General features: G+C 38.0%; 1 protein-coding gene and 1 long non-coding RNA gene across 11 annotated transcripts in view; one reads left to right on the top strand and one right to left on the bottom strand.

The window, feature by feature from the left end:
* The first annotated feature begins 2,563 nt into the window (after positions 1–2,563).
* The window catches only part of LOC132034101 (protein PSK SIMULATOR 1-like), a 55,411-nt gene continuing 32,408 nt past the window's right edge, over positions 2,564–25,566 (top strand). Inside the window, exons 1-13 of one of the 10 annotated variants that reach the window (XM_059424341.1) lie at positions 2,572–2,732; positions 3,754–4,198; positions 4,824–5,149; positions 5,247–5,339; positions 5,436–5,526; positions 8,071–8,164; positions 12,190–12,287; positions 12,690–12,759; positions 17,782–17,876; positions 19,174–19,290; positions 19,418–19,494; positions 20,847–20,891; positions 20,977–21,953. In XM_059424341.1, the coding sequence (XP_059280324.1) occupies positions 3,872–4,198; positions 4,824–5,149; positions 5,247–5,339; positions 5,436–5,526; positions 8,071–8,164; positions 12,190–12,287; positions 12,690–12,759; positions 17,782–17,876; positions 19,174–19,290; positions 19,418–19,494; positions 20,847–20,891; positions 20,977–21,484 (1,941 nt within the window). In that variant the 5' untranslated portion in view covers positions 2,572–2,732; positions 3,754–3,871 and the 3' untranslated portion in view covers positions 21,485–21,953. Of the gene's footprint in view, positions 2,818–2,996; positions 3,019–3,706; positions 4,199–4,483; positions 4,573–4,819; positions 5,150–5,246; positions 5,340–5,435; positions 5,527–8,070; positions 8,165–12,189; positions 12,288–12,689; positions 12,760–17,781; positions 17,877–19,173; positions 19,291–19,417; positions 19,495–20,846; positions 20,896–20,976; positions 21,954–25,566 lie in introns of those variants that run through there. The other 9 variants (XM_059424340.1, XM_059424338.1, XM_059424339.1 and 6 more) reach the window with 9 other exon arrangements.
* The window catches only part of LOC132034103 (uncharacterized), a 37,569-nt gene continuing 33,216 nt past the window's right edge, over positions 21,214–25,566 (bottom strand). Inside the window, exon 2 of the long non-coding RNA XR_009408949.1 lies at positions 21,214–21,579. This is a non-coding gene — a long non-coding RNA (uncharacterized LOC132034103). The remainder of the gene's footprint in view (positions 21,580–25,566) is intronic.

Genomic DNA, 25,566 nt, shown 5'->3' with positions numbered 1-25,566 from the left:
TGGGCGAAGAAAACACCATTAACGAAGGTTGTGGATCTTTATGCCCACCAAGTATTTGATAAAATACTTAGATGATCAAAGCATGAATATTATTGCTAATATGGAATCCCTTGACTTGTATTACTATAGATTAAAGTTGAAAGGGTTGACGAATATCGTATTACTCTCGGAAAGTAGGAAGTTAAGGTATGTGAGGCTAACTCTTTATGTGTGGGAATGTTAATGATTCCCCCTACGGAGCGTTCTTTTACAACGTTACTAATTGCCTCAGAACTATAGTTAAGCTTAGTTCCTTGAATAGTTGTAGAACTTCTATTCCCTTGTTTCGTAGTTCGTTCATGACTTTCATTCCGTACGTTGTGAGGTCAGTATGTAATCAATATAGACTTGCGTTTGATGCCCACGAGTCTCAGTATGGAATACTCAGTATGTTATAAACAATTAAAGTTTTAGTTCTCATAATCGGTCATGAATACATGTCTCAGCCTAGTTCTATTCAGTATTCCAGTATTATGTAACTCAGTATGATTCAGTATTTCAGCATCATGTTTTACAGTATGATTTTCAGTTCCTTCATATAAATTGTTGAATGTTGAACACCTGTATTTGGGCCTGAGGCTGTAGTTTATGCTTTATGCATCTTGGGCTTGAGGCCACAGTTATGTATACGTATACTTGGGCCCGAGGCCGTAGCTTGTGCACTTATATATTGGGCTTGAGGCCGTAGCTTATTTACTCAGATAAACAGGTGGGTTCTCATTCGGAACAAGGAGTATTCATATCTTTACTTCTTGTTCAGTTCAGTTATCAGTTATCAGTTACCAATTCAGTTTTCAGTTTCAGTATTTACAGTTCTTTCATTCAGTTGCTTTACATACTAGTGTAATTCAACTGTACTGACGTCCCTTTCGCCCGGGGCCTGCATCTCCCGATGCAGAAAACAGTTTACAAGTTGACGATTCAGAGCGTTAGGATTCTCGTACCAGCTATGTGGTGAGTCCTAGTTCTTTCGGGGCATTATTATTATCTTACAGTCTTTCAGTATGTATAGACAGTCAGCGTTTTCAGTACTTCATTAGAGGCCATAGACTTGAGTAAGCATTAAGCGAGTCGAGTTTTGTCATGTTAAGCTATGTTAGCTACATTTATGCTTCAGACTTATATTAGTGTTTCCGCACTTTGATTATGTATCATTTAGACTTTCAGTATATTAGCATGTGTTAGTTTATTTCCCGCATTCATTATGTTGTGATAACACATGTTGATTCAGTCAGCCAGTTGGTTCGCTCGGTCACATGTAGTCAGGCACCGAGTGCTGTGTTACGTCCAGGCCAGATTCGGGGCGTGACATTTTTCTAGGTTTAAGTGACTCTTTTATAATTAGTGTTAATGTTAATGATTATATATTTTAGAAGTTCTTAAATTTTCCTATCTATATAAAGTTTCAACTACTCTATCTCCTCCCGCCACAATCCCCTCCCTCCCCCCCCCCCGCGCGCTCTTCCTTCGCCTCCTCTTCGTCCTTCCTTCTTAGTCTCTTCATTCTCCATCCTTAAAACTCCACAACAATCATAACTATAAAAAATTTCCCTTTAAAATTCAAACAATAATAATAACAACGTTATTAGTTAGTAGTTGTTATAACAAATTAACAACTATTGGAGTAGTTTCAATAATTCACTGAATCGTCTAAAAAGAGGGAATTCAAGTTTGAGATTCTAAAATCTAAAAATGAGTAAGAAATTCTTTAATACTTTTCGAATTTTTAGTCTTAGCCTTAATTTTATTTTTTATAATTTTAGTTACCCTCCCTTCCACTTAATTATATTTCACCTCTTAACGTCATTCCTTTTTAATTCAAAATTTTGAAGGTCCTTTTAGCTGTAAGTACATCTTTTCTGTGTCTTCTTCAACTTAAATGAAACATAGAAATAGAAAAATATTCTAAAATAATAAGTCGATCGTAAAATTATCTAGTTTGTTTCCTTTTAATTTATATTCAGTGTATCAATTATTGTTTCATTATTAAGAGATAATGCACTGTTAACAAAATCAATTAAACAATATAGTGTAATGTCCACATTAGTTTGATCACATTTTTTTTTTTACCATTAATGAAAAATAATTTAATTTTTTTTCATAAATAAATTAAAATTTAAAAATTACTACTCCCTCCGTTTCAATTTATATGAACCCATTTGATTAGGCACGACATTTAAGAAAGAGGGAAGACTTTTAAAACTTGTGATTCAAAATAAGCGCTTTAAAATTTGTGTGGTATCAGAATCATTCATAAAGTGAATTTATTTCCAAATTAGGAAAGAGATTATTCATTTTGCGCGGATTAAAAAGAAAATAAGTTCAAATAAATTGAAACAGAGGGAGTATATAATATCGTAAACAAAAAAGAAAAAGAAATTAACACTCCAAAAAAAAAAAAAAAAGAAATCAAAGGGAGGTCTCCAAAATTATTAAGAAAAAGGAAAAAAGAAAAGCAGGGTAGCTTGTAGGACGTGCAAATGGTTGTTTGTTTGGTAGTTCTTGGTTTTGACGTGCCAGAAAGAAAGTCTGTGTCATTTTTGTATGAAGTCCAAGTGTGTGTGTCTGAGAGAGAGAAAGAACAAGAAAGCGAGAGAAAGGAACTATTATTAGTCTTTGCGTCTCTGTCTTTGGTCTTTCCGTTTACTTCCTTATTCCCCCCCCCACCTTATACGCTCCAATATGCTAAATAAGTAAGTAGCTATTTTCATCACTTTCCTCAATCATCATTCTAATCAAGCAGCTTTCATCCTTTTCCCATTAATTTTCTCTTGCTTGGTAAGTGGCCTTTTCCTGCATGCAACTAACTGTATAATGTGTATATGTCTGTATTTTCCTCTGTGATTGTCTGTATTTCAATTGGGATTTGCACCCTTTTTTTATCTTTTGATAACCGTGGTGTCAGGCCACCTTGCGTGCACCTCGACAAATTTCACAGGATAGCTACCACCTCCCACCTCCCACCAGCAATAGCAACAGGTATAAGATAACTCTATCCAGTGGTGGAGCCAGAATTAGGAGTGCAAAAATATAAATGAGTAAACAAACAAAGAAGCTAAGGGGTTCAACATCTATTATATATACATAGAAAAATAATTTTAACCATATGGTAGTTTTTTGCCGAAGGGGGTTCTGAACCCCCTAGCCACCACCTGGTTCCGCCCCTGACTCTGTCTACCACGGCTAGACCATATGGGAAGAAATCACCTTGTGTTTTGTCTCTGCTTGGAGTTGAACCTGAGACCTCGCTTAGCCAACTTCGTTACCACTAGGCCACACCCTTGGGTGCTATATGGGTGGTGTTTATAGTGTGGCCTTTGGTAATAATTGACACACTAATTCAAGTCTTTTGCTTTTACTTTGTTATCGTTAGCTTGCATATTCTCCTATTTGGATGCTATTGCTTTTCTATGTGTTTTACTTTGGACTTCAGTTTGGTAATAGCTTTTATGAGTCCCTTCTTACATGGCTTCTTTAATTTCAAGTTTTGAGATGATAAAAAGATGTGCCTTTTTCTTTTTAAGTATTTGGTGATAAGTGTTCTTATGCTATGGTCTGTGATAAAAAAGATGTGCATTTTTCTTTTTGTTAAGAATGTTGCTAAACTCTGTCTGGGATTAAGACGTAGTCGTTATAATTGTTGTAAATGTTGCCGAACTTGATATAGTTTGTTCCAAATCTATTTGAGCAGTACATGTGAGCAATTTCCAAGAGAGGCTTTGACGGTCTCAGTATTCTGCAGTGGCAGGTTGCTAAAGCAGCTTCACATTGTTTTGCTCAGCTTTTGATGGAAGCTTGAGATTGAAATAGGCAGAAGGTCATTATTCAGAAGATGGGTGGCCTTTGTTCTAGAAGAGCTACCGCTGATAGCACAACAGATGGTGGAATTCTACATTTGAATGGTCATCTTACTTATTGTGCTGGAATATTTTATCAGTTGCATGGATTGTCCAAACAACCAAATTGTGATCCTACGCAATCCCCTGCTGGGGAAAGCGCCGATAAGCAACTAAGTGAACCAGTGTTATCTTTTCCGGAGGTGAATGTGATTTCTCGTGGGGTTCCTATGGATGATGTTGATGATGGAATTCCAAGATTGTCCAGGGCTTTATCTAACAAATCCAGATCAACAAGGTCAAAGCAAGTTGCAATTGCAAAGGTGAGTAGTCATTCACATGTGCTATGTTATGTCATTTGTCTTTTTCCTTAATTGTTACTAGTAATTATTTGACAATTTTCAATATAGGAGTTATAAGGATAAAATAGACCCCATTGCAATGAGCAAATGTGGGTGTATCCGCTTATACAAATGTAAGAGTTTTCAGAAAGGGAATAAAACAAATATGAAACTATAAAAGAAGATAACGATTGGAGGAACAAAAGAATGCTTTCGTTGTTGTAGTGTTTGACTTTTTAAGTATGTTATTTGCAACTTATATTATAGGGAAACCCTTTTTGTTGTGACAAGCTACTTGGCCATGGTGGTCTCATCATTTGTCATCCTCTCATATAACCGAATTGTCATGTATCAAGGTGACGTTTCTCATAGATTTTTGAATAATAATAATATATTCATCCATTTGTTTGGTTCTTGCTAATCGTATATCAACGTATGAAAGTTTGTGCCTTTAACTCTAGTAGATTGAATGAATTGAATTTGTATGTCATATGAGGAAAAGGAAAAGCCCGAATAAACCAACAAAATCGAAACAAAGATACAAACTGTATTTGGTTTGGTTTGTTTATCTGACAGACCAGAATGTATCTAATTTTTTGCTAGACAGGTTTCGGAGGTGAGTTCACTGTTGGGAAGAGCTGGTACAGCGGGGTTCGGCAAGGCTGTCGATGTGTTGGACACACTGGGTAGCAGCATGACAAATTTAAACCTAAGTAGTGGTTTTGCATCAAGCATGGCAACCAAGGGAAATAAAATTTCAATTTTGGCATTTGAAGTTGCAAACACCATTGTCAAGGGTGCCAATCTTATGCATTCTCTTTCAAAAGAGAATGTGCAACATTTGAAGAAGGTGGTGCTTCCTTCAGAAGGTGTGCAGCTCTTGATAACAAAGGATACGGATGAACTCTTGAGAATCGCTGCAGCAGACAAGAGGTGCTAAAGATTCTAAGATATCTCATTCTCGTATAACAGTTACTACTTTCAAGTTCTGTCTGCCAGAGTGGATTTCTAATATTCTGTAATATGGCAGGGATGAACTGAAAATATTCTCCGGTGAAGTGGTTCGTTTTGGAAATCGCTGTAAAGATCCTCAATGGCACAACTTGGAACGTTACTTTGAAAAGTACTTGCTATAAGCTTTTATCTGTTATTGCTTGCTTGTCATCAGTACACCTCAATGAGTGATCACATCATTTATAGTGCATTTCATTATATTTAGGCTGGAATCTGAACTGACACCTCATAAGAACTTGAAAGAAGAAGCAGAGGCTGTAATGATGCAGTTGATGATCTTGGTTCAGTATACAGCTGTGAGTTTTATCTCATTCATTACATCTTTTGATCTCCTATTGCCGTTTTTATTCCTATCTTCCCCATTTTTTGATCCTTTAGTTTGGTTTTAAAGAATAGTGGAGAACAAATTAGGATCTTGTTTTGTCCATCATTGAAGAGGTCATGCAAATCTAAGACTGTTAGAAAAGGACACTAGTTATTGATGCTCAAGTAAAGTAAGCTACTGTGACTACAAATGGAACTAAATGTAACCAGCACTGTGTCATCCGCTGTTCTCAGAAAATCTTAAGAAGACCGTTTGAAATTATAGAAGGTTATTATTTTGGTGGCCTGCAACATGGATTCTTAGTATCAATTTCTAACATTCATAGTGATCATAGTGGGAAATGTAGTCTCGCGCAAAGCTAAGGAGAAATATTTGCCGCCAGGGAGGTGATTTTATCTGTCCTTTCTCTTTTGGGAGATAGAAGCACGTGATTTCCAGCCAAATCTAACAGAAAATTGACAGAGAGGGCTGCTGGCTGAGTTTAGATAGTTTGATGGGTGAACTTGCAATAGTTGAAGGGTCTCTACAAGAGTTCGGCTCGCGAATAAATTGAATCAATTCATATTCATATATATATATATATATATATATATTTTTTTTTTTTTTTTTTGACTTTGTATTGCTTGAAAAGTTGGTCATGAAGTGGTGCTTCGGCTCGAAAACAAATTGAAAATATCAATATCTTCTTGATGCATTTTTATTTTTTTTGAAACTGGTAACTAAAAGGAGGGATGCAACACGAATATCTTCTTGATGCATTTTTAATAGAACAACTTCATAAAAAATGACTATATCGTCAACTTATACAAGCAGATAGATGGGAATATCATGTATAGAAATAGAATGAGGATAGAAGACATAATGATCTGACTTGCCCATTGCATCCCAACTCCTGGACAGGAGGTTGGTCCATAATATGGACTCCATATAAACTTCTTTTTTCCCAATTTGGAGCTGTTGCTTCCATTTCTGAGCTCCAGCATGATACATTTAGTGAGATAATCATTCTCGTCCTTTCCCCTGCATGGGGTTTTTTGTACACAGTTTTTGGAATGAGTTCTTTTCCTTTCTTCCCAGCAGCGATGTTCCCTACTACTCCTGAAGGCTATTGTCTTAGATAGGAATTGGAAAAGTCGTAAAGTATCTCTCTGGTTAAAAAACTTCTGGTCGTTCAGAGTGTTACATACCCTCGCAGTTCACTAAATTGATGCAAATATTGATCCTGCTTGATGATCAAAACGACCTAAGTCACCTACTAGGCAAGACTCAAGAACTTTTTAGCTTTTCTGTTTCTTCACCCTCATCCAAAAGATTATCCCTGTATTCTCTCCTGCTATGGCATTCTCCGGGATAATGATGGAAAGCATATTACAGCGTTGTAGGATTTTAAAATCTTTCCCCGACTACTGATAGAGATCATAATACTCCGGCAACAGCATTAAAGTTCTCTTACCTTCAAGGTCGCATCAGCATACTCCATGTGCTTGATGGAATTATGTTAATAGATTCTTGTGGATTTTTTGGGGTCAATAATGGATGGTTAAAAAGAGTAGAAAAGAAAAAGAATGCATCACAGAATAGCTTGATGGAAGTATGTTGAATTTTGTTTCAGGGTTGGGTCAATAATGGATGCTACCACACAATTTGGCCTCTCAGTTTACCGATTTTAAAAAAAAAATGGCCTTTTCAGTTTCGCTTTTATACAATAGTCAATTAGTTATCCTTCTCAAAAAAATAGTCAATTAGTTACTCCCTTTGTTCCATTTTATGTGGCCCTATTTCCTTATTAGTCCGTTAAAAAAGAATGACACCTTTTTATATTTGGATAAAATTTAACTTTAAACTTCCTATTTTTTTCCTTACTGGCATGCTTTTAAAGCCTCAGAAATCACATGGCATGTTTAAGACTACAAGTTCCAAGATCATCTTTTCTTGCTTAAACTCTACATCTAGTCAAACTATGCCACATAAATTGAAACAAAGAGAGTAACATGTAGGACCTTGTAAACAACTAGATAACTAAGCAAATCATCACCATATTCTCATCTCGTATTTGTTTTACTAGAAATCTGGAATGAGATTTATGATGAATTGGTTCCTTGGAGCAATGAACTTTCCATTTAGTTGTTTACATAAAGTGTTTTCCAAAAAAAAGTTGTTTGTTTAAAGTGAAATCTTTATAACAAGAATCACACTTTTGGGTGCCGAGGAATAAAAAATCCCTTTGAAATATCTTGTTTTTGCATTTGCATGTTTGGTTAGAGTTCAAGTCTAACATTTAAAGAACCTTTTTTAGAGCCATACTTGTGGCAGGTTAATATGGAATTATTGGAATCGCAGGCGAGCCAATATCAGTACTAACCACACTAAAGAGCTTTGTGGTTATCACAAAGAAAAAGACGGAATTTGCTTATTATCACTTTCTGTAATTGAGGACATCAACTTGCATTCCACTTTTTCCAAAAAAATTATCTGGCTCAGGCTCTAGTAAGGAGAAGTAGTCTGCTTTTTGCAGGAACTGTACCATGAATTCCATGCATTGGACAGATTTGAACAAGATTATCGGCGTAAAGCTCAAGAAGAGGATACTTCAAATGCTACTCAGAGAGGTACTTCATTTAACAGTCATTCCCTGTTATTTGTGATTCTTTAGAGCAGCTTGAAGCTCAAATTTTCCATAGATGAAGTTTGAACTTAAGTTGCCTCAGTGTGTTCATTATTATTATGCTTTACGAGCATGTCAAACTTTTCATGTTCTGTTGCCTTGAGAGAGCACCAACGCGTTTGTATTTATGGGTTTCAGTAGATTGGTTATTATTGCAACAATGCTTAGTGAATGTTCAGTTGGGGAAATCTTGAAGATCATGGGAAGAAAGGGGAAATTTAGGCGGAAACAGGAAGCAACTCCGGACTTGCATTTTATAAGTCGTTTCGATAATCTCTCCCATAATTTCCTTAAAGTATAGCTGTATAGGCATCTCTGAAGGAGAATCAAAAGCAAATCTCACACTTTCATCCATTCATCAACTCTTTTACTGTAAGTTGTAAAGATTTCGGTAAATCTACTTTAGAGAGAAAATACAATTTCGAAATAAGAAAAGCTGCCAGCCAAGATAAAAGTTAAATAATTGTATGTTGGTCAATTTGCAAATTTGGAGCCTTAATATTGTTGGAATAATTTTAACTATGGTTTATTGACTTAAGGTCCAATGACCGAGGACTCCTGCAAAAAAGTCTTATCTCTAACTGTCCGAGCATTGGCTACTGAGATACTTTAATTTTGAATGTTGATTATTGCCAGAGTTCTTTTTAGTTTTTTTTTTTGGTATTGCATATTTGCATTAGGCCAGGGGAACTAGTCGAATTTTCTTGTGGACTAGTCAAAATTCTTTAGGACTGGCATAAATGGAAAATTTTCTTACTTATATATACATATATATATATATTTTTTTTGCGTTTGGTATTGCATATTTGCATTAGGCCAGGGGAACTAGTCGAATTTTCTTGTGGACCAGTCAAAATTCTTTAGGACTGGCATAATGGAAAATTTTCTTACTTTTATATGTATTCTTATCTTGCCTTGGTGTTGTGCGGGGAAAATTGGGACAACCTACTTAGAAAATGACTTCAAATTCACTTAGTTAAGAAGTTAAAATGTCACGCCTCAAAATTCACGTGACCGGCACCCGACACTCTACCCGCACTGAGCGAACCAATCCTATATGATGTGACCCATTATATGCATTTGAATCGATAAACACAACGATTGTGAAATTTATGCATGAAACCATCAACTTTGAGTTTAAACCCCTTCATTTATATAGAAATGAAAAATAGATATAGTGCATGCCATATTGTAACCATAAATACAACCAAAAGAATTACTGTTTATGGAACCTCTATGACAAGGAATTAGCTAGTTAACCGAGACAGGCCTCGGTGACTCAAAAGAATAATCCTAACTAATCTCCACGAAAGCAAAATGGATCCTCACCAAAAGTCACTGTGGAAGTGAAGTTGTCCTAAATAAGCTGCTCGTTCTAAGCCACATCAGTTTCTGAAATAAATAAGGGGATGGTGGCTGACAGGCCTAAGCTCCACATGCCTAGTAAGTATCATAGATCATTTCCCCAGGAAGTAGGACAAGTATTAAAACAAAATATGTGTAATGCAATGAATATTGGTATAGCAGTAAAACATTTATTTTAATTCATAAATCCGACATTTGAAATGAAAAGGAAAATAAAGCACTAGAAGTCAACATTAGTTTATAAGCTTCAAATCATAAAAAATCAAGTATATACATCTACCAAGGGTACTTCATTGACATACTAACTCACCGGATCCCATCAGAACTCCGAAGTTCCTTATAAAAAATAAAAAAAAGAGTACTGCATCGACATCGACATATATTCCACAACACTAGGCATACACCCTAGCAGCAAGTATTATAACGCTAGTTCCTCAGGCATCTTATCGTTGTGCCGTGCTAATGATAGCAAATTTGCCCACACTTGGGAGGACTTTAACCCGTACACTTCGGCCTTAGGTTTGGTCTATGTCCCTATACCGGGGCGTGCAGTCTCCTGGCAATAAATAGAACCTTCCGAATAGCACTCTCGGTTGTCACAAGTAACTCCTGAGACATTTTTATCTCAAAATAGATCATATGGCCTTAATAGCCTCAAAAGGTCTACCGTATCAAATCATGACACTAATGGCCTATGCGACATATTTGATGATATATAAATGTAAAGCATTTCTCACAAAATGGCAAATCATTTATCAAAGGAGAAATAAACTCAAAGAATTCAAACAAGTGCTATTTCAAATCATTTAGCTTTTAAAAGTATAAATATATCAGGTATCAGAAAAAATAAACCAAAATGGCATTGAAACTTTTAGTAATTAAAAATAATGCTGCAATCCCAATCCGCTCGTCCCAACAAGCTAGGATTCACTTTTAGAATCAAATATTTAAACCATTTCGAACACTTTTTGAAGAAAAAGCTAAAAGAGGTAATAAATCTCTACATACCTCAATACGCTTCCCAAATTCAATTTCAATGTCCCAACTCCGCCAAGGATTCAATATCTGCTCCATGATATCCAGTTTGCTTCAAAATTAGTTCATTTAAACTGAACATAACCCATTTAGGACTTAAACTTTGATTACCAAGCCCAAAATACTACTCAAGATGCTTAATCACCTTGTTTAGTCTATCCTTGACATCCAATAGTCCATTGGAGTCATTTATAACCCAACAACGTGTATTTAAATACACAAGGTCACTGCTCATTGTCTTCCCCAATAACCAACATTAATGTCAACCTAGGGTTTTGTTTAGTACTGTTATGCAATCACTGTCTACACTGATAAATAGCATTTAAACACTTATTTATACTCAATAAATAGGTTTAAAGCAGTTACAATTTACCAGTTTCAAAAAATAGGTTCAAAGTAGTAGAAATCTATGTTGCCCAGACTCTTAAAAAATGCCGATGGGTGCATGTCGGATACTCCAAAAATATTGTATTTTTGGAGAATCCGACACGGGTGCGGCAGCATTTTAGGAGAGTCCGCGCAACATAGGTAGAAATTACCTTAAGTCGCAAAACCTAGAGAATTCCCTTTTTGAGTTCTTGAATGATTGAATCTTGTTACTATTAGATTATTAGTGTTAATTTACTTTAGTTAAAACAATATGGTAACAATCTCGCCTTGAAGTGAAGCATTATTCTCATCTACGGGTCTCGTTGGCACGCAAATCAAAATAATTAATATTCATTAGACCTCCAAGCAGACTTTGAGTATTACGAAATTATTCGGGTTGCTACACAAAAGATGGCTTTGTAAAACATTTTCAAGTTTTTCTCTTGGCCACTAAGGGAATGGTTAGGATGGACTAGTAGTTAGGCAGTGAATTTGCACTTTGCAGTAGTTGCAATAATTGGTTTATTTTGCTGTTTTCTGTCAAGCGGTAGAGCAGAAATTTATATGTTGCTTGGACTCTCCAAAAATGCCGTCGCACCCGTGTCGGAACCTCCAAAAATGCACTACTTTTGGAGGATCTGACACGCATCCGGCGGCATTTTGGAAATGTTCGAGCGACATAGCTGATCAATTCATTCTTTTTAAGTCTTTGGTTGTAGATGCTTAGCATACTCCGTGTTTTGTATGCTCTGTATACTTCCAGGTTTGGTGAACCATAGTTTTCGATCCTTTTGTTTTAGTTCTTTTTACAATAAAAAAATAAACTGACATGGTTTTAGGGTTTATATAGACTTCATGAGTTGTGAGTAGTTTTTACAGCTCACCCCCTTTCAGAATCTTTTCCTTTTCTCACCACCCATTTAATAGTTAGGTACTGTTTTGTCTGGGTGATATAAATAATTTCTGGTTATGAAGACCAGAGGATAATCCTTAATCAGTGTTTGGTTTGTGGTTCACAAGATTCAATTTTTCTACTACCTAAGAAAATGACTAAAAAACATATTTTGATTATGGTTGGTTAATTCTAAGTGTCATACCAAAAAGGATGTTAGGTTTTATAGAGACTAGCATCTGTGAGGTTTTATCCTCTCTGTTCTTGTGTTTTTGTTGATCTTCTTCCTTTTCTTTTCCTTTGTGTAGGAGATAGCCTTGCAATTTTAAGAGCAGAGTTGAAAAGTCAAAGGAAACATGTCAAAAGTTTGAAAAAGAAATCTCTCTGGTCCAAGATATTGGAAGAGGTAGCAAGTCAGTGCTGCTTTATGATCTCTTTTATTCTTGAATTTAAAAAATAGTAATTTGATTACTACTCCCTCCGGATCAAAAAGAGTGTCCACTTATTAAACCTAGAAAGAACTAACCTTATTTTTCTAGATTTGCCCCTATTAAGTGCTATGTGATCAAATCCCAATACCTATTTAATTAGGGGCAGTTTAGTCAAATTACCTATTTTTGTTTAGGAGTTAGTATTTTCTTAAGAGCTGTGCAAATGGTTAAGTGGACACTCTTTTTGATCCGGAGGGAGTATTTCTTAGTGGGATCGTTGATGATACATATTCTTGGCATGAGATGGTTAGACTGTTCTAGATATATTAATCAGACTTCTTTGAATATTATACGAACTGTTTTACTCGTTACTGAAGGTGACGGAGAAGCTTGTGGACATTATGCATTTCCTTCATTTGGAGATCCATGCTGCATTTGGCTGTGCTGGTAATGCATTTTAGCCTTCAATTCAACTTCTCTTATGGTACTTTTTTTTTCCTGTCATGTGGGAGCTGGTTGGAGGGAGGTGTGAGTGCTCTTATTTTGATGTTTCTGTTACTATCTTATTAACTAATGGTTGTATTCAATTTGTTCTATATCTTCAAAGATTCTATTTTTGGATTAGTCTTTTATGTTAAATTGTTATAAAGTAAATAATTTTGTTAATGTTGGGGAATCCCCATATACAATTGGTATGCCAAAAAGTAGAGAAACCTAGGTCAAGATGGGGTTCTCCTGGCAAAGCTTCCAACAAAGAGGTTGGGCTTTTCACTTCATTGATTTGACTTCACTTTACTTAAGATTAAAGATACTACAAGTATCACCCATTCAGCTTTACAACCAAGGGCCTCATGGGTCCCAAAAAATTAAACTTGACGCATGAGGCTACTCCTCACAAGTACACGATCATTCTCTACACCCTCAAAAAGCTCTCATATTCCTCTCCTGCCACACTACTCATATATGAGCTAGTTGAGCTACATCCCACACTTTGGGTCTTCTACTCCTGATGAAAGTCCAGTTGTACATAGCCTTTTTTAACTGTTCTCAGCAAGATCCATTGTTTTTTGAGCCAATTCTGAATCTACGACCACAAGCATGTAGCTACTTGACAATGTAATAATAGGCGGTTTCTCGAACATCTGCACATAGAGCATCTGCTGGCATTGTATAATTATCCTCTTCCTTAGATTATTAGCAGCCAATATTGCTTCTCTAGAAGCCAACCACGCAAAGAAATACACTTTTTTATATGCCCTCGGTATCCAAATAGGAAGATGTGGAAAATCCAGTTCATTCCTTACCAATAGTTTGTACCCTCTCTATCTATCCAAGGGATGGAAGGGCAGAGGCCTTTGGTGTCCCTCCAGTCAAGAATTGGGGCCTCACAATCACTAGCCATTATGGTTTTCTTTCATGCCTTTCTTCGTTCATGGTTCGATATTCTAATGATTTGACTACGAACTATCATCCCTCCTCGTCTCCCATCTCCACTTCTCAACCATGAGATGTGATGTAGTATGTTTGTAGAGTAATTTTACTATGTGAGAAAGGAGAGAAATTGAGAGAGAACACTGCTTGATTATTCTCTCAAGCTACTGGGTTTAAATAGTTAATGTACAAGTGTTAAAGTAGGAAACAAATATTCTGAATAATCCTAATTGATACACTATTATTTACAATATTCTCCCAACACTCCCGCTAGTCGTATGAAGGGGAGCCTTGGCGTAATTGGTAAAGTTGCTGCCATGTGACCAGGAGGTCACGGGTTCGAGCCGTGGAAACAACCTCTTGCAGAAATGCAAGGTAAGGCTGCGTACAATAGACCCTTGTGGTCCGGCCCTTCCCCGGACCCCGCGCATAGCGGGAGCTTAGTGCACCGGGCTGCCCTTTTACTCCCTCTAGTCGTATGTATCAAGCTTGTTACAAATGTACTAATATGAGGGCCAGAGAGGGACTTGGTGAAAATATCTGCAAGTTGATCATTTGACTTCACGATTTTTCTAACAATGTCTTCGGACAGTATCTTTTCTTTGATGAAATGACAGTCGATCTCGATGTGTTTACTCTCATGGAATACTGTATTTAATGTAATATGAAGCGCATCTTGATTATCACACAGGAGTTCCATCTGATTGATTTCTCTAAGCTTTAGCTCTCTAAGCAATTGTTTGATCCAAATTAATTCGCAAGTCGCCACAACCATTGCTCGACATTTTGCTTTTGCACTAAATCTAGCAACCAGATTCTGTTTTTTTTGCTCTTCCAAGACACCAAATTACCTCCGACCAGACGTAGACAGTCTATTAAGAGGTGATCCTTCCCAATCAGCGTTGGTGTATCCAACAATCTGCTCATCGCCTCGATCTTCAAAAAGTAGTTGTTCTTCTGGAGCTGATTTTATATGTCGAAGGATTTCCAGTGACGATTGCATGGGGAGTCCAAACTGACTTACAACACTCACAGGAAAAGCAACGTCAGGTCGAGTCACAGTGAGGTAGTTCAACTTACCAACCGACCACCTATACCTTGCAGGACATTAGGAGCTCCCCCTGTCTTGGTAGAAGCTTAACATTTGGGTCCATAGGAGTGTCGATAGGTCTACAATGTGGCATTCCTGTCTCAAGATCATACTTCTGTTGTGAAATGGTAACACCTGATATAGAATGAGCGACCTCATTACCCAGAAAATATAGTAATCTCCCTAGGTCATTAGTCTGAAAGTGCTAATAGAGATGCTGCTTCGATTTAGTGATACCATCTTGATCATTGCCTGTGATGACTAGATTGTCAGCATAAACCACCTAGTAAATGCAAAGATTTGGAGCAAAATGCTGATATAACAAAACATGGTTAGCTTCATTGTAAGTTATGCCAAACTCCTGAATAATTGTGCTAAACTCACTAAGCCAGGCTTGAGGAAACTCTTTCAGACCGTAGAGTGACCATGAACTAACCAAATATTTGTCCAATCTTGAATTTGATGTCACATCCTCCGGCCTCGTTTTTTGAATCTTGCCCCCCAGTATTGGAAGATCAACAAGTGAAAAGGTATAGATGAATTTCGAGAACTCCTCCGTTGCCCTAAAAACCACCCTATATCCCACCCTCTCACTTGGGAATCTAATAATATTGGAATCTCTCCTAACATGGTAACACCCACGGGATCTCTCACTCGGCCATTAAGGTGGCCATCTCCTCCCAAAACCTTGTCTTAGATCCTCCCCCCCCCCCCCCCCACACCCCCCACACACACACACACACACAAATCCCTATTCTCCATTCCCCTGGTTTCTAATTCAAATTGCTATCGTGAACTCGACTTTCCTTAGCTCCATCACCTCCAATTTTCTCTCATCGCGTAAATTACCCCAGGCACCCCCTATTGCTGGAAGCACCTCGTATTTATCCCATCTCCTGCCCCACTCACTTCTCATCATTGCCTCTTTTATGACCCTCCACTGTTGTTTCTTGGAAGCACACCTCACCTCCCTCCCTTGCCTCATTAGCATCGCCGTCAGGGTCATTTAATAGTTGCAGGACTCTATCCTCTTTTCCTTCAAAGGACACTCCCAAGAACTCCCCTACCCGTTTGGATAATCTTCTTTCCCCTTCACAGATTGCTAAAGGAAAGGCATTTTCCTCCACTTCCATATTTTCTTATCTATCCGAAAGCCAACAGTCATGCACATAATCTGAATAGGGGTTAAAAAAGGGCACTTTAGCTGTCTGAATATGAATTTAGAGCTTTCCTTTTCATAAAAAGAAGGGTTTTGGAGCTGCTGCCCCCTTCTTTCGCCTTGCTGGAATTTCCTGCAGATTTTGGAGCAACATAGTGTCGCCATGAGCTTTTAGAGCAATAACAGTGTGCACAGGTTTGAAATCATACATTCCCAGTGCCGGCAAGCTTGCCAGATTAGTCCAGTGGCCTTGGACACCTCTGAAAACTTCATTACAGACGCCATCGTAGCTCAAGATTCCTCCCTTTTATCTCCCTTGCTACAGGGTATCTTTCTCCCACCCACCCCATATCCCCTCCTGTCTCCCTCCCCCACCCCCTCCCCACTGGCATCAACCACTTTCGGGCAGAATTTGAGGAACACCCAGATCCTAAAAAACATATCTCCATCCTCAAGGACCGTAGAAACTGGTATTTTCCCTCCTTTTCTCACCAAGATCTTGACTCTTGACATATCACTCAACATAGGTCTCCTCCCTTTCCAAACAATGCACATACCATAAGTGTATTGGAACTCCGGGAATGTTAATTGCCACTATCCCATCCCTGACCCTTCATTCGACACAACCCACGCCTTCTGACCACCTGTCCAGTCTCAGAAACTGTTCTTTCATCCACCATTGCCCCTCCTTAAGAACCCTCAAAGCTTCCATTTCAGATGCAAATCAGAACAGAAGCATCGCATCCCTTAGCTGTGACACCTTCAGCCCATCATCCATGCTCCAGGCCTTAGTTGCCTAGGTAGCAACCACTTCCGTAGAGCCCACTCATCTTGCAAACTTTCCCTACCGTCTTCAGAAAGTCTTTTCCTTCTCTGTGTGTGTTTGAAACATTCTGAACCTAGGTTCTTTCCCAGCTTCGGTTCTCTGACGCTTCCTTCCAAATACAGACTCGGCCAATGCAAGACATCCTTGAAAGATTGATTTCTGAGTTTCTGTGCTAGAACTCATTCTCTTTATATCTTTCTTAAAAGAACTTGTGTCTTGCCACAATTTTATATTGTCATGCTGTGCATAGATTTGACATGGCATGTTTCAGGATGCTTTGCCATACTATCTTTTGTATTTTGCCGTGGCTTCTTCACTTCCATTATTTCTTTTTCCGAACTGCTTTAAAATGCTTTTTCTTGAGCCGAGGGTCTATCGGAAACAGCGTCTCTACCTCCCATGGTAGGGGTAAGGTCTGCATCCACACTACCCTCCCCAGATCCCACTTGTGGGATTACACCGGGTGTGTTGTTGTTGTAGATTTGACATGGCATGCTTGGTGGAAAGGTATCTGTTACCAGTGGTTACTTATCAAGTTGTCTGTTGAAAACAAATGGTTTCCTGCTGTTGAAGCGTGTCTAGTGGTCAGGGAAGATTCCTTGATCTTCGATGAATTTATGAATAATCTGCTACTAATTATTCAAATAACAGAACTAGAGTTCCTCGATTATACTTTTTGCTGAATACTTGTCTATGATGTTACAGTTACTCTGATTGTACAACTCATGAGCTGTTTCATTGGTCCCTTTTGAAATGGTATATTTGGATTCATTTTGGGGGACAGAAACTCATGGGAGTCACTTGTGAACTTCTTTTGTTGAATCATATTCAGTTTAAGCTTTTGTTTTGATTTTGTACAACGTATCAAGTTAATTTTAATCTTGACTAGACTGCACATGGTGTAGTTGTACTAGATTGGAAAGTTTGTGGCATCATGATTACCAGTCTTGCTGATCCTTGCAGATGAAGAGAGACCTACGAAAAACACCCACCAGAGGTTGGGATCTGCTGGTCTTGCATTGCATTATGCGAATATCATCACTCAGATTGATACACTTGTAAGCATCTCATGCTTCCTGTTTGAAAAATCACACTATTATCTTCAATACTCTTGCTCTAAGTATTTTGCCGTTACTTCCATTCTTCCATCTAATCCAATTTTGATCTCAATTAGTAGTAATGTTATGGAATATGGGACAGAATTCTTTTCTTTCTCCAGTAAGCTAAAACATCTTTTTGGTAATTATATCAACAATCCTCATCCTTTATGTTTGTGTGCTATCATTTAATCATCATCTTTGATCCCAAATTATATGCTCTAAATTGAACCTCAAAGACTCCGAGGAAATATGGACTGGAACACATCATTGGATTTGTGAATTTCAAATCTTTGCTTGAGGCTGAAATTGATATCAGTTAAGCTCTAATATTTGCTGACATACTAATGTGCAATTGAGCCTTTTCATTAGTGATTCATTTTAAAATTACCTCTCAACTTTTACGCGAACTCCTTCAGTTTGTCATCCAGTTTCTTTTCAACTTTATTCTGTTGTAACACTTTGGGAACATTTAGAACTGCATGTATTTCACTTGCTTGAGCCTCATTTTAATTCCGTTGATGATAAGGCTACTTCCTTGTTCGTCATGTCTTTTTTCTGTTCTTGTAGACATCACTAGAGAGATTGTGCCTTTTGGTAATTGATCTTGCTTGGCTAGCTTTTGGGGTTGAGTTTGGCCCAATGGCCATATCTTCAACTGTACAAAAGGAGTTTCATATCTTTGAGTTTTATGCCATGTATAATGGTAAATTGTCATTTTCTACTCCTAACATGATAAGTAATATTCTATTGTTAAAAAAAATATAAATGTGGAATATTACACGATATGTACAATAAATCTGGTCAATATTGTAACACTCATCATGATATTGTTTATGCCAAAATTCTCTTAGCTTACAGAAAGCAAACATGTCGTTTGAGTATCGCATGTAAAATGCCTCTTCATCCCTTTGGTTTGAAGTGTCTCTCAACTTTTGTTGTTTTTATTTGTGTTAGGTGTCTGTCCACTACTAGAATTATGTATTTGTGATCTTAGCAGAATCTTAACTGATTTTTTTTTGGGGGCAAAAGAATCACACAGCAAGAGCTGGTGATGTTTTATTAATAAAAAGAGACTTATTTACACAAAGAAATCACAAAAGAAATCTTAACTGATTTGCATTTTCAAATCATAGCCATATTAGCCTACTAGATCTTCAAACATGTAGAGATTATTGTTACATAATTATCTTTTGTAATGTATCTGTCGATCACATTTTCTTGGTATTGCTAGCTAAGGTATCTTTGATATGATCAGGTTACTCGATCAGGTTCAGTGCCCCCAAATACAAGAGATGCTCTATACCATGGGTTGCCACCAAGCATAAAGTCAGCTTTACGTTTCAAATTACTGTCATTCTCACTCAAGGAAGAGGTACTTATATTTATATATGATCATGTTATGTCGAATGTCAAGGATCAACTATTTTATGTTTTGCTTGTGACGGGTTTACAAGTTCCTTCCTTCTAGGTTATTAAATTATAGTAATTTCCTTGTGTAGTTGACAGTGCCACAAATCAAAGGTGAAATGGAGAAAACATTGCAGTGGCTTGTACCCATGGCAGCCAATACTACCAAGTAAAACTACTTTCCCTGGAAAAATTTCTTCATTGGCTACGGTTGCATGATATTTACTATGTTCTAGTTCCAAATAGGACTTTTGCATTGCTAATTCCTTTTGGGATTCTAATTACGTGGGATGTTGTTAGGCGATAGTCGTTCTTTTTTTTAACAGATTTTCCCTGAAGTGATCACTCAAAATAAAACTGCATGAAACTGATATAAGCCATCCTTGTGTGAAGTTGGGAACAAACAAAATAAAAGCAAACTGTGGTGCTATTTCAGATGACGTAAATATTTTAGACAAGAAATATATTTACTGAAATTATTTACTCCCTCCGTCCCGATTTATGTAGCACACATTCTTTTTTAGTGTTGTCCCAAAAAGAATGTCACCTTTTTATAATTAAAAACTTGGCTTTAAAATTTCCGTTTTACCCTTTATGAAATGATTTGTAGCCACACAAATGTCTTAAAGGTTTGTTTTAGAACTCAAATTTCGAAAGTCTTCCTTTCTTAAATTTTTGTGCCTAGTCAAACGGTGCCACATAAATTGGGACGGAGGGAGTAATAGTGGTGGTTGGATGTGGAAGGTAGGCATGGTTTTGGTGTTTTGTGATAAAGGATACAAGTCATGTTTACAAATAGGAATAAGTGTTGTGGAGGAGTGAACTGAAAAATGAACATGAGTTGTTTTCCTTTATTTCATCTGAAGATGGCTTCCTAGGCAAAAACATTCTCAATATCTTCTGGGAAATCAGCGTTGGAAAACGATTTCCAAGGAGACATATCATGTCATACCAATCAGGCCTATTTAAAGGAAAAGAGAGGAACGGATAAAATTTAGCTTACTTTGTATTTGAAGCCAAATAAAGATGTATCCTTTGCATCTGTATCCTAATATGTGCTATATTTTATCAGTACCAGGGTTAGTTTGGCTTTCTAAAGAGTGGTCGGATAAGGTCTTACCGCCCTTTTCCACCCACTCTGGTATGGTAAGAGAAGTGGTGGTTTAGTTATTATCCTCCCCTCCTTTGATCTCTTCCCACCAAAGTCAATCCTAATCCTTTAAACAGTTCATATTTATCATATCCATCGACTTTAAAGAAAGAAAATACAACGCAGCATAGATGATTAATTCAGGGAAAAAAAATAAAAGTGTCATTTCTATTCTTGTTTATGTTGCTCTGATAGTGAAATTGGGACGGAAGCTGAAATTTCTGAATTTTCACATTGTTGAGGCTTAAGTGTATCCCCTTAAATTCAGAACACATTAAACTAAAAACTGATTATGCATATGTTAATTTTTTTGGTTCAATCATTTCGCTGTTTACTCAATAGTGTTTTCTCTTTCCCAAAAATCTTTTCAGAGTCCATCATGGCTTCGGATGGGTTGGCGAATGGGCAAATACAGGGTGAGCTCAATTCACTGTGAACTTATTTTTTAAACCGTTTGATTCTTCTTTTGGCTTGTCTAATTGATTTTTTTTCCATCTGTAGGTCCGATATAAAACCTGCTAGCCAGGTTGATCTTCTTCGGATTGAGACACTGTATCATGCAGATAAGGAGAGAACAGAAGCATACATTCTCGAATTAGTGGTGTGGCTCCATTATCTTGTGAGTCAGTCAAGAAGTGCTGCTAATGGTGGAGTAAGATCTCCGGTAAAATCTCCAATCCATTCCCCTAATCAAAAGACGATTCAGTTGTCTAGCCACAAACCAAGCTCTCCATCATCCCCGTTAACGGTTGAAGACCGAGAAATGCTTCGTGATGTAAGCAAGAGAAAACTAACTCCAGGGATTAGCAAGTCTCAAGAATTTGCAGACACAGGGTTGAGCAAGTACCACAGGCTGAGTAAGAGCAGTAGCCATTCACCTATAAATGAAACCAGAAAGAACCCTTTCCCTATAAGGAGACCGTCTTCTGTTCCAGTGTTTGACTTTGACATTGACCGGATGAAAGCTTTGGATGTTATCGACAGAGTGGACACAATTAGAGGTGCATAATGGTTACGATATTCAGCTGCATTGCCAAGTCAGTATATCATGTGCATAGTGGTATGGTTATTTACTGCATTTGGTTATTTACTGCATTTTCAAGCCTGAATAGTGCTCTTTTAGTTTGGCTGAGGCCTAATGCATCAACAGATCATCTTCATGTGTCCTGGTTGTGTTTGGGAGCTGAATTATCTCTAACACGTAGCAGATCAGATATCTGTTGCCATGCAATATTTCCAGTAAGTTCAGGGTTCAGCGATGAGTCGTAGTGATTTTCTCTCTTTTTTGTTTTCTTGGAAAAAAGGGGTTTGGGACCGGAACAGCCATGTTGGGTAGGTGGATGGGACAAGGAGATAGAGTAGAATCCCTTTTTTTTTTTTTTTTTTTTTTTTTGGTGGAGAAATGTGTATTAGAGGATCTATTATCTTATGTACAGAATGATTTAAATAATTAAAAGTTACTCCCTTTGTCCCAAAAAGATTGGCACTTTTCGTTTTTCAAGAGCCAAACTTTTTAATTTTGATCGTGTGATTTAACATAGTTGAAAACTATGTAAAAAGTACTATAAGTCACCATAATTAATAATTTAAAATATTTAAAAGACGTATGAAAAAATAACGGTCAAAGATTTACTCGTTTGACTCTCGAAAGGCGAAAAATGCCAATCTTTTTTAGACGGAGGGAGTATGTTTTTCTCCTTAATTATTATCCTTTATAGATCATCAAATGGAGCATTCTTTGCGGACATGAAATTATGTCTTGTTATTACTTTATTCTCTAATTGCGGTTGGTTTGTATAAGGAAAATATAGATTTATATAGGCATGGTTTCTTGTAATGTCCATACCTTTCATTTTGTGGGTACGTTCATTTGGAGATAATTTTCACATATATATTTTTCTAGATAATTTACTTATATACTGAAACGGGCAATTCGCAGGAATGCCCTTCTTCTGGGGTGGTCTGTAATTTTGCCTATTAAATTAGTGGTCTTTAATAGTGGTCTGTAATTTTGCCTATTAAATTAGTGGTCTTTAATATTTGCCCTTCTCCTAATACCATGAGGTTTGGGGTTTGAATCCTGGCTCAGTTAATAAAATAAAATAAAATCGCAAGGTAGAGTTCCTGCAAGTAAAGTTTGCATTCAAAATTCTGCTTGAGGCATAGCAAAGTTAGGCCTCAGGCAGAGTTTCAAACTCTACCTGCAGGTAGAATTTTGTATGCCTGTAGGTAGAGTCCTGCAGGAAGAGTTTTGTATGTCTGCAGGTAGAGTTTGCATTCAAAATTCTGCCCGAGGCATGCAAGACTCTATCTTGCAAATCCTAACTTATGTCTTGCGATTTTTTATTTATTTTTTGATTGAGCGAGAGTTCGAGCCAAGGGGCTTCTAGCGAAGGGCAAAATTTAAAGATCACCAATTTAAGGGGCAAAAATTAAAGACCAGTGCTTTTGAAGGGCAATCCGCACAAAAAAATGGGTGGGGGGGGGGGGGGGATGCAATTGATCAAAGAAATAAAGGTCGTACGTTCCCCTTTAAACAACCCTTAATGTAGGTTTGATCACTCATTAGGAGTCATTGGGCAATTTGCGCAGATAGTCACTCTTAAGGCTGCTTTTTAAAATGTGGCCACAAATTAAGATTAGTGCAGCTTTAGTCATAGTCAACTCCATAACAGTGGTCTGAAGTTCGAATATATATAACAATCGAACTTCAAGCTGTTTACCCCGAATTTCAGTAACAATTAAATTTGTATGTGAGGTAAAGGATATGTGGATGGATTTTAATCTATTTTGGTTGGTATGAAATGTATATGGATTTGTTTGTTGTAATATATAGATATATATGTTATTGCTGTGAGTAAGTGTATTGAGGTTGATGATTTAAACTAAATATATATACTAGGCAATGTATTATGTTGAATGGATAAGTAAAGCTAAAGAACACCATGAATCCGGACCAAAATCAGAGAGAGAGCTTCAATATATTTCACTATTACAATGTTGAGATCTGAAAAAAGCTAACCCCAAAAAGTGGGAGAATGTCCTCTATTTATAGGTATGCCTTATGGGCCTTGAATACAATGCAAAGCCCTTTTGAATAAAGAAACCTTAAAATAGATATGTAGGACCGTACGGTCCGACACTCGTATGGTCGCAGCACAGAATAGCTCGACGCGTGCGCACCGCCGCCCGGCTAACCGGAATAACCCGGGGACACCGGCCGAGTTTGGATCGGCGTAATCGGACCAACGAACACGTTGAGTTTGGATCGGCGCAACCGGACCAACGGACACGTTGAGTTTGGATCGGCGTAACCAGACCAACGGACACACTTTTCTTGTCTCGGGTCAGCTGCATCCTGTACAATACCCCGGTATGAAGAAAAGATCGAACATGCTCATGCTCATTTAGACTTGCCCTCGGCTTCAGTCTCACCGGTCACACATTAACTCGGTTTTTACCGTATACAGATAGTCCCCACACTTTCGGGATTGTAGTTTTACCGGAGTAACGAGAAGTGGATAAGTCACAAAACCGGTGGTTCCATAAGCTCGTTCTTATCTTTAAATTTGGTGGGAACAGTTATGTCACGTCCTTCTGACATCGGCCACGTGTCTCGTCCCGAGTGGTCGACCTCGGGAACCGTCTTAACCCACGTCGCTTCATGTCACGTCTTATTAATTGTGGGACACGTGTCGACGCTCGATTGGTTGTTCTCTGTAACCGCTACAGTATAACGCCTATATAAGGCCCAAAGCTGCTTCATTTTTTCATTTTCACTTCTTCACTTCTCATTCTCTGCTTCTTTACTTCTTGCTTCCTTTGTTAACTTCTCCATTTGTTACTTTGATCGTAAAGCCTCTTTGTTACTTCAAAGTTTTTGCATCTTTCAACTGCCTCTTCCATTCTTCTAATATTTCCCCTTTCATTGTTACGTTCTTGAATCTTCCATTTGCCAGTTCAAATTCCCAAATTTTCTTACCCACTCTTTCACCTTCAAAATGTCTGCCAACCCCGAATCTACTTCCCAGGACGTTCCCTCTATTTCTTCTTCGGGAACCGAGCCTGTCTCAAAACCCAAGGGAAAAACATTGGTGGAACCGACTGCTCTGGACATAATACCGTCCAGACCCAATTACAGCCATAAATTTGACGTCGAGAAGCCATCTCTAGTCGCGGATAGGGGTTTCGACGTAAGGCGATACCTCGTCCATTACGAAGATCTTCTCCTCGAGTCCGAGCCGATTGGGACGGGATAAGCATCCGCATGTGTTGTTCTCCCCCGGCCCGAGGAGTCGTTACACGATTGGCTAGAAGGTTTCTATACGTTTACATGTATCCGTTCACGCTCAAATTCGATCCTCCAATCGATCCGGTTATTCTAGACGACGCCACAGGTTATCAGAACTTGGCCCAAATTGGGCCGATTATCTGGAGGATCGTGGCCTGCCTCGGCTTATTGGCCAATAACGCCAAAAGGGAGTTCACGTTGGTGCACTTCATCCGGTTATATCCTCCGAGAATCTTCCGAGGAGGGGGGGTGGGTGATAAAGGTCGCCAAACGAGGTCAGAACCCGATTCTTTCCAAACTCGACGAGGATAGAGATCGAGGATGGTTGGAACGTTATGTCCGGGAAGGACCAGTGCAGGACATTATTCCTACGAACACATGCTTTTCCTAAAAGTGGAACGATAGACGTAAATTTCTTAGTTCTCCATTCTATAATTATCCTTCCTCTATGCTTTGTCAAAATTTGCTCCCTTACACGCATATGTTTTTTTTTTTTTTTAAGCCGAGGCATGGATACCTTTCAAATGTCCGAACTCTTACGAGTTGTCGGGAGCAATTATTAGCCAACACCCCAAAAAAAAGGAATAGGGACCGCCCCGGCCCTGGGGTTGGGCCCAAAATCATTGGAATTTTCCCCTCATTCGTTTTATTGATCCCCCCTTTTTCTTTTCTTTTTTTTTATAACCCCCTTTATTCGTGCTTCCCCAAAGGGGCTCCGGGGCAAGCCCAAAAAAAAAGGGGCCCCCGCCCCGCTCCCAAAGATACTAGAAAAAAAATTCCCGCTCATTACCTTTGACCTG

The sequence above is a fragment of the Lycium ferocissimum genome, chromosome 10 (assembly GCF_029784015.1).
Source record: "Lycium ferocissimum isolate CSIRO_LF1 chromosome 10, AGI_CSIRO_Lferr_CH_V1, whole genome shotgun sequence".
NCBI lineage: Eukaryota > Viridiplantae > Streptophyta > Magnoliopsida > Solanales > Solanaceae > Lycium > Lycium ferocissimum.
Note: the sequence above shows the minus strand (reverse complement) of the source record. Positions and strands in the feature narration are given on the sequence as shown.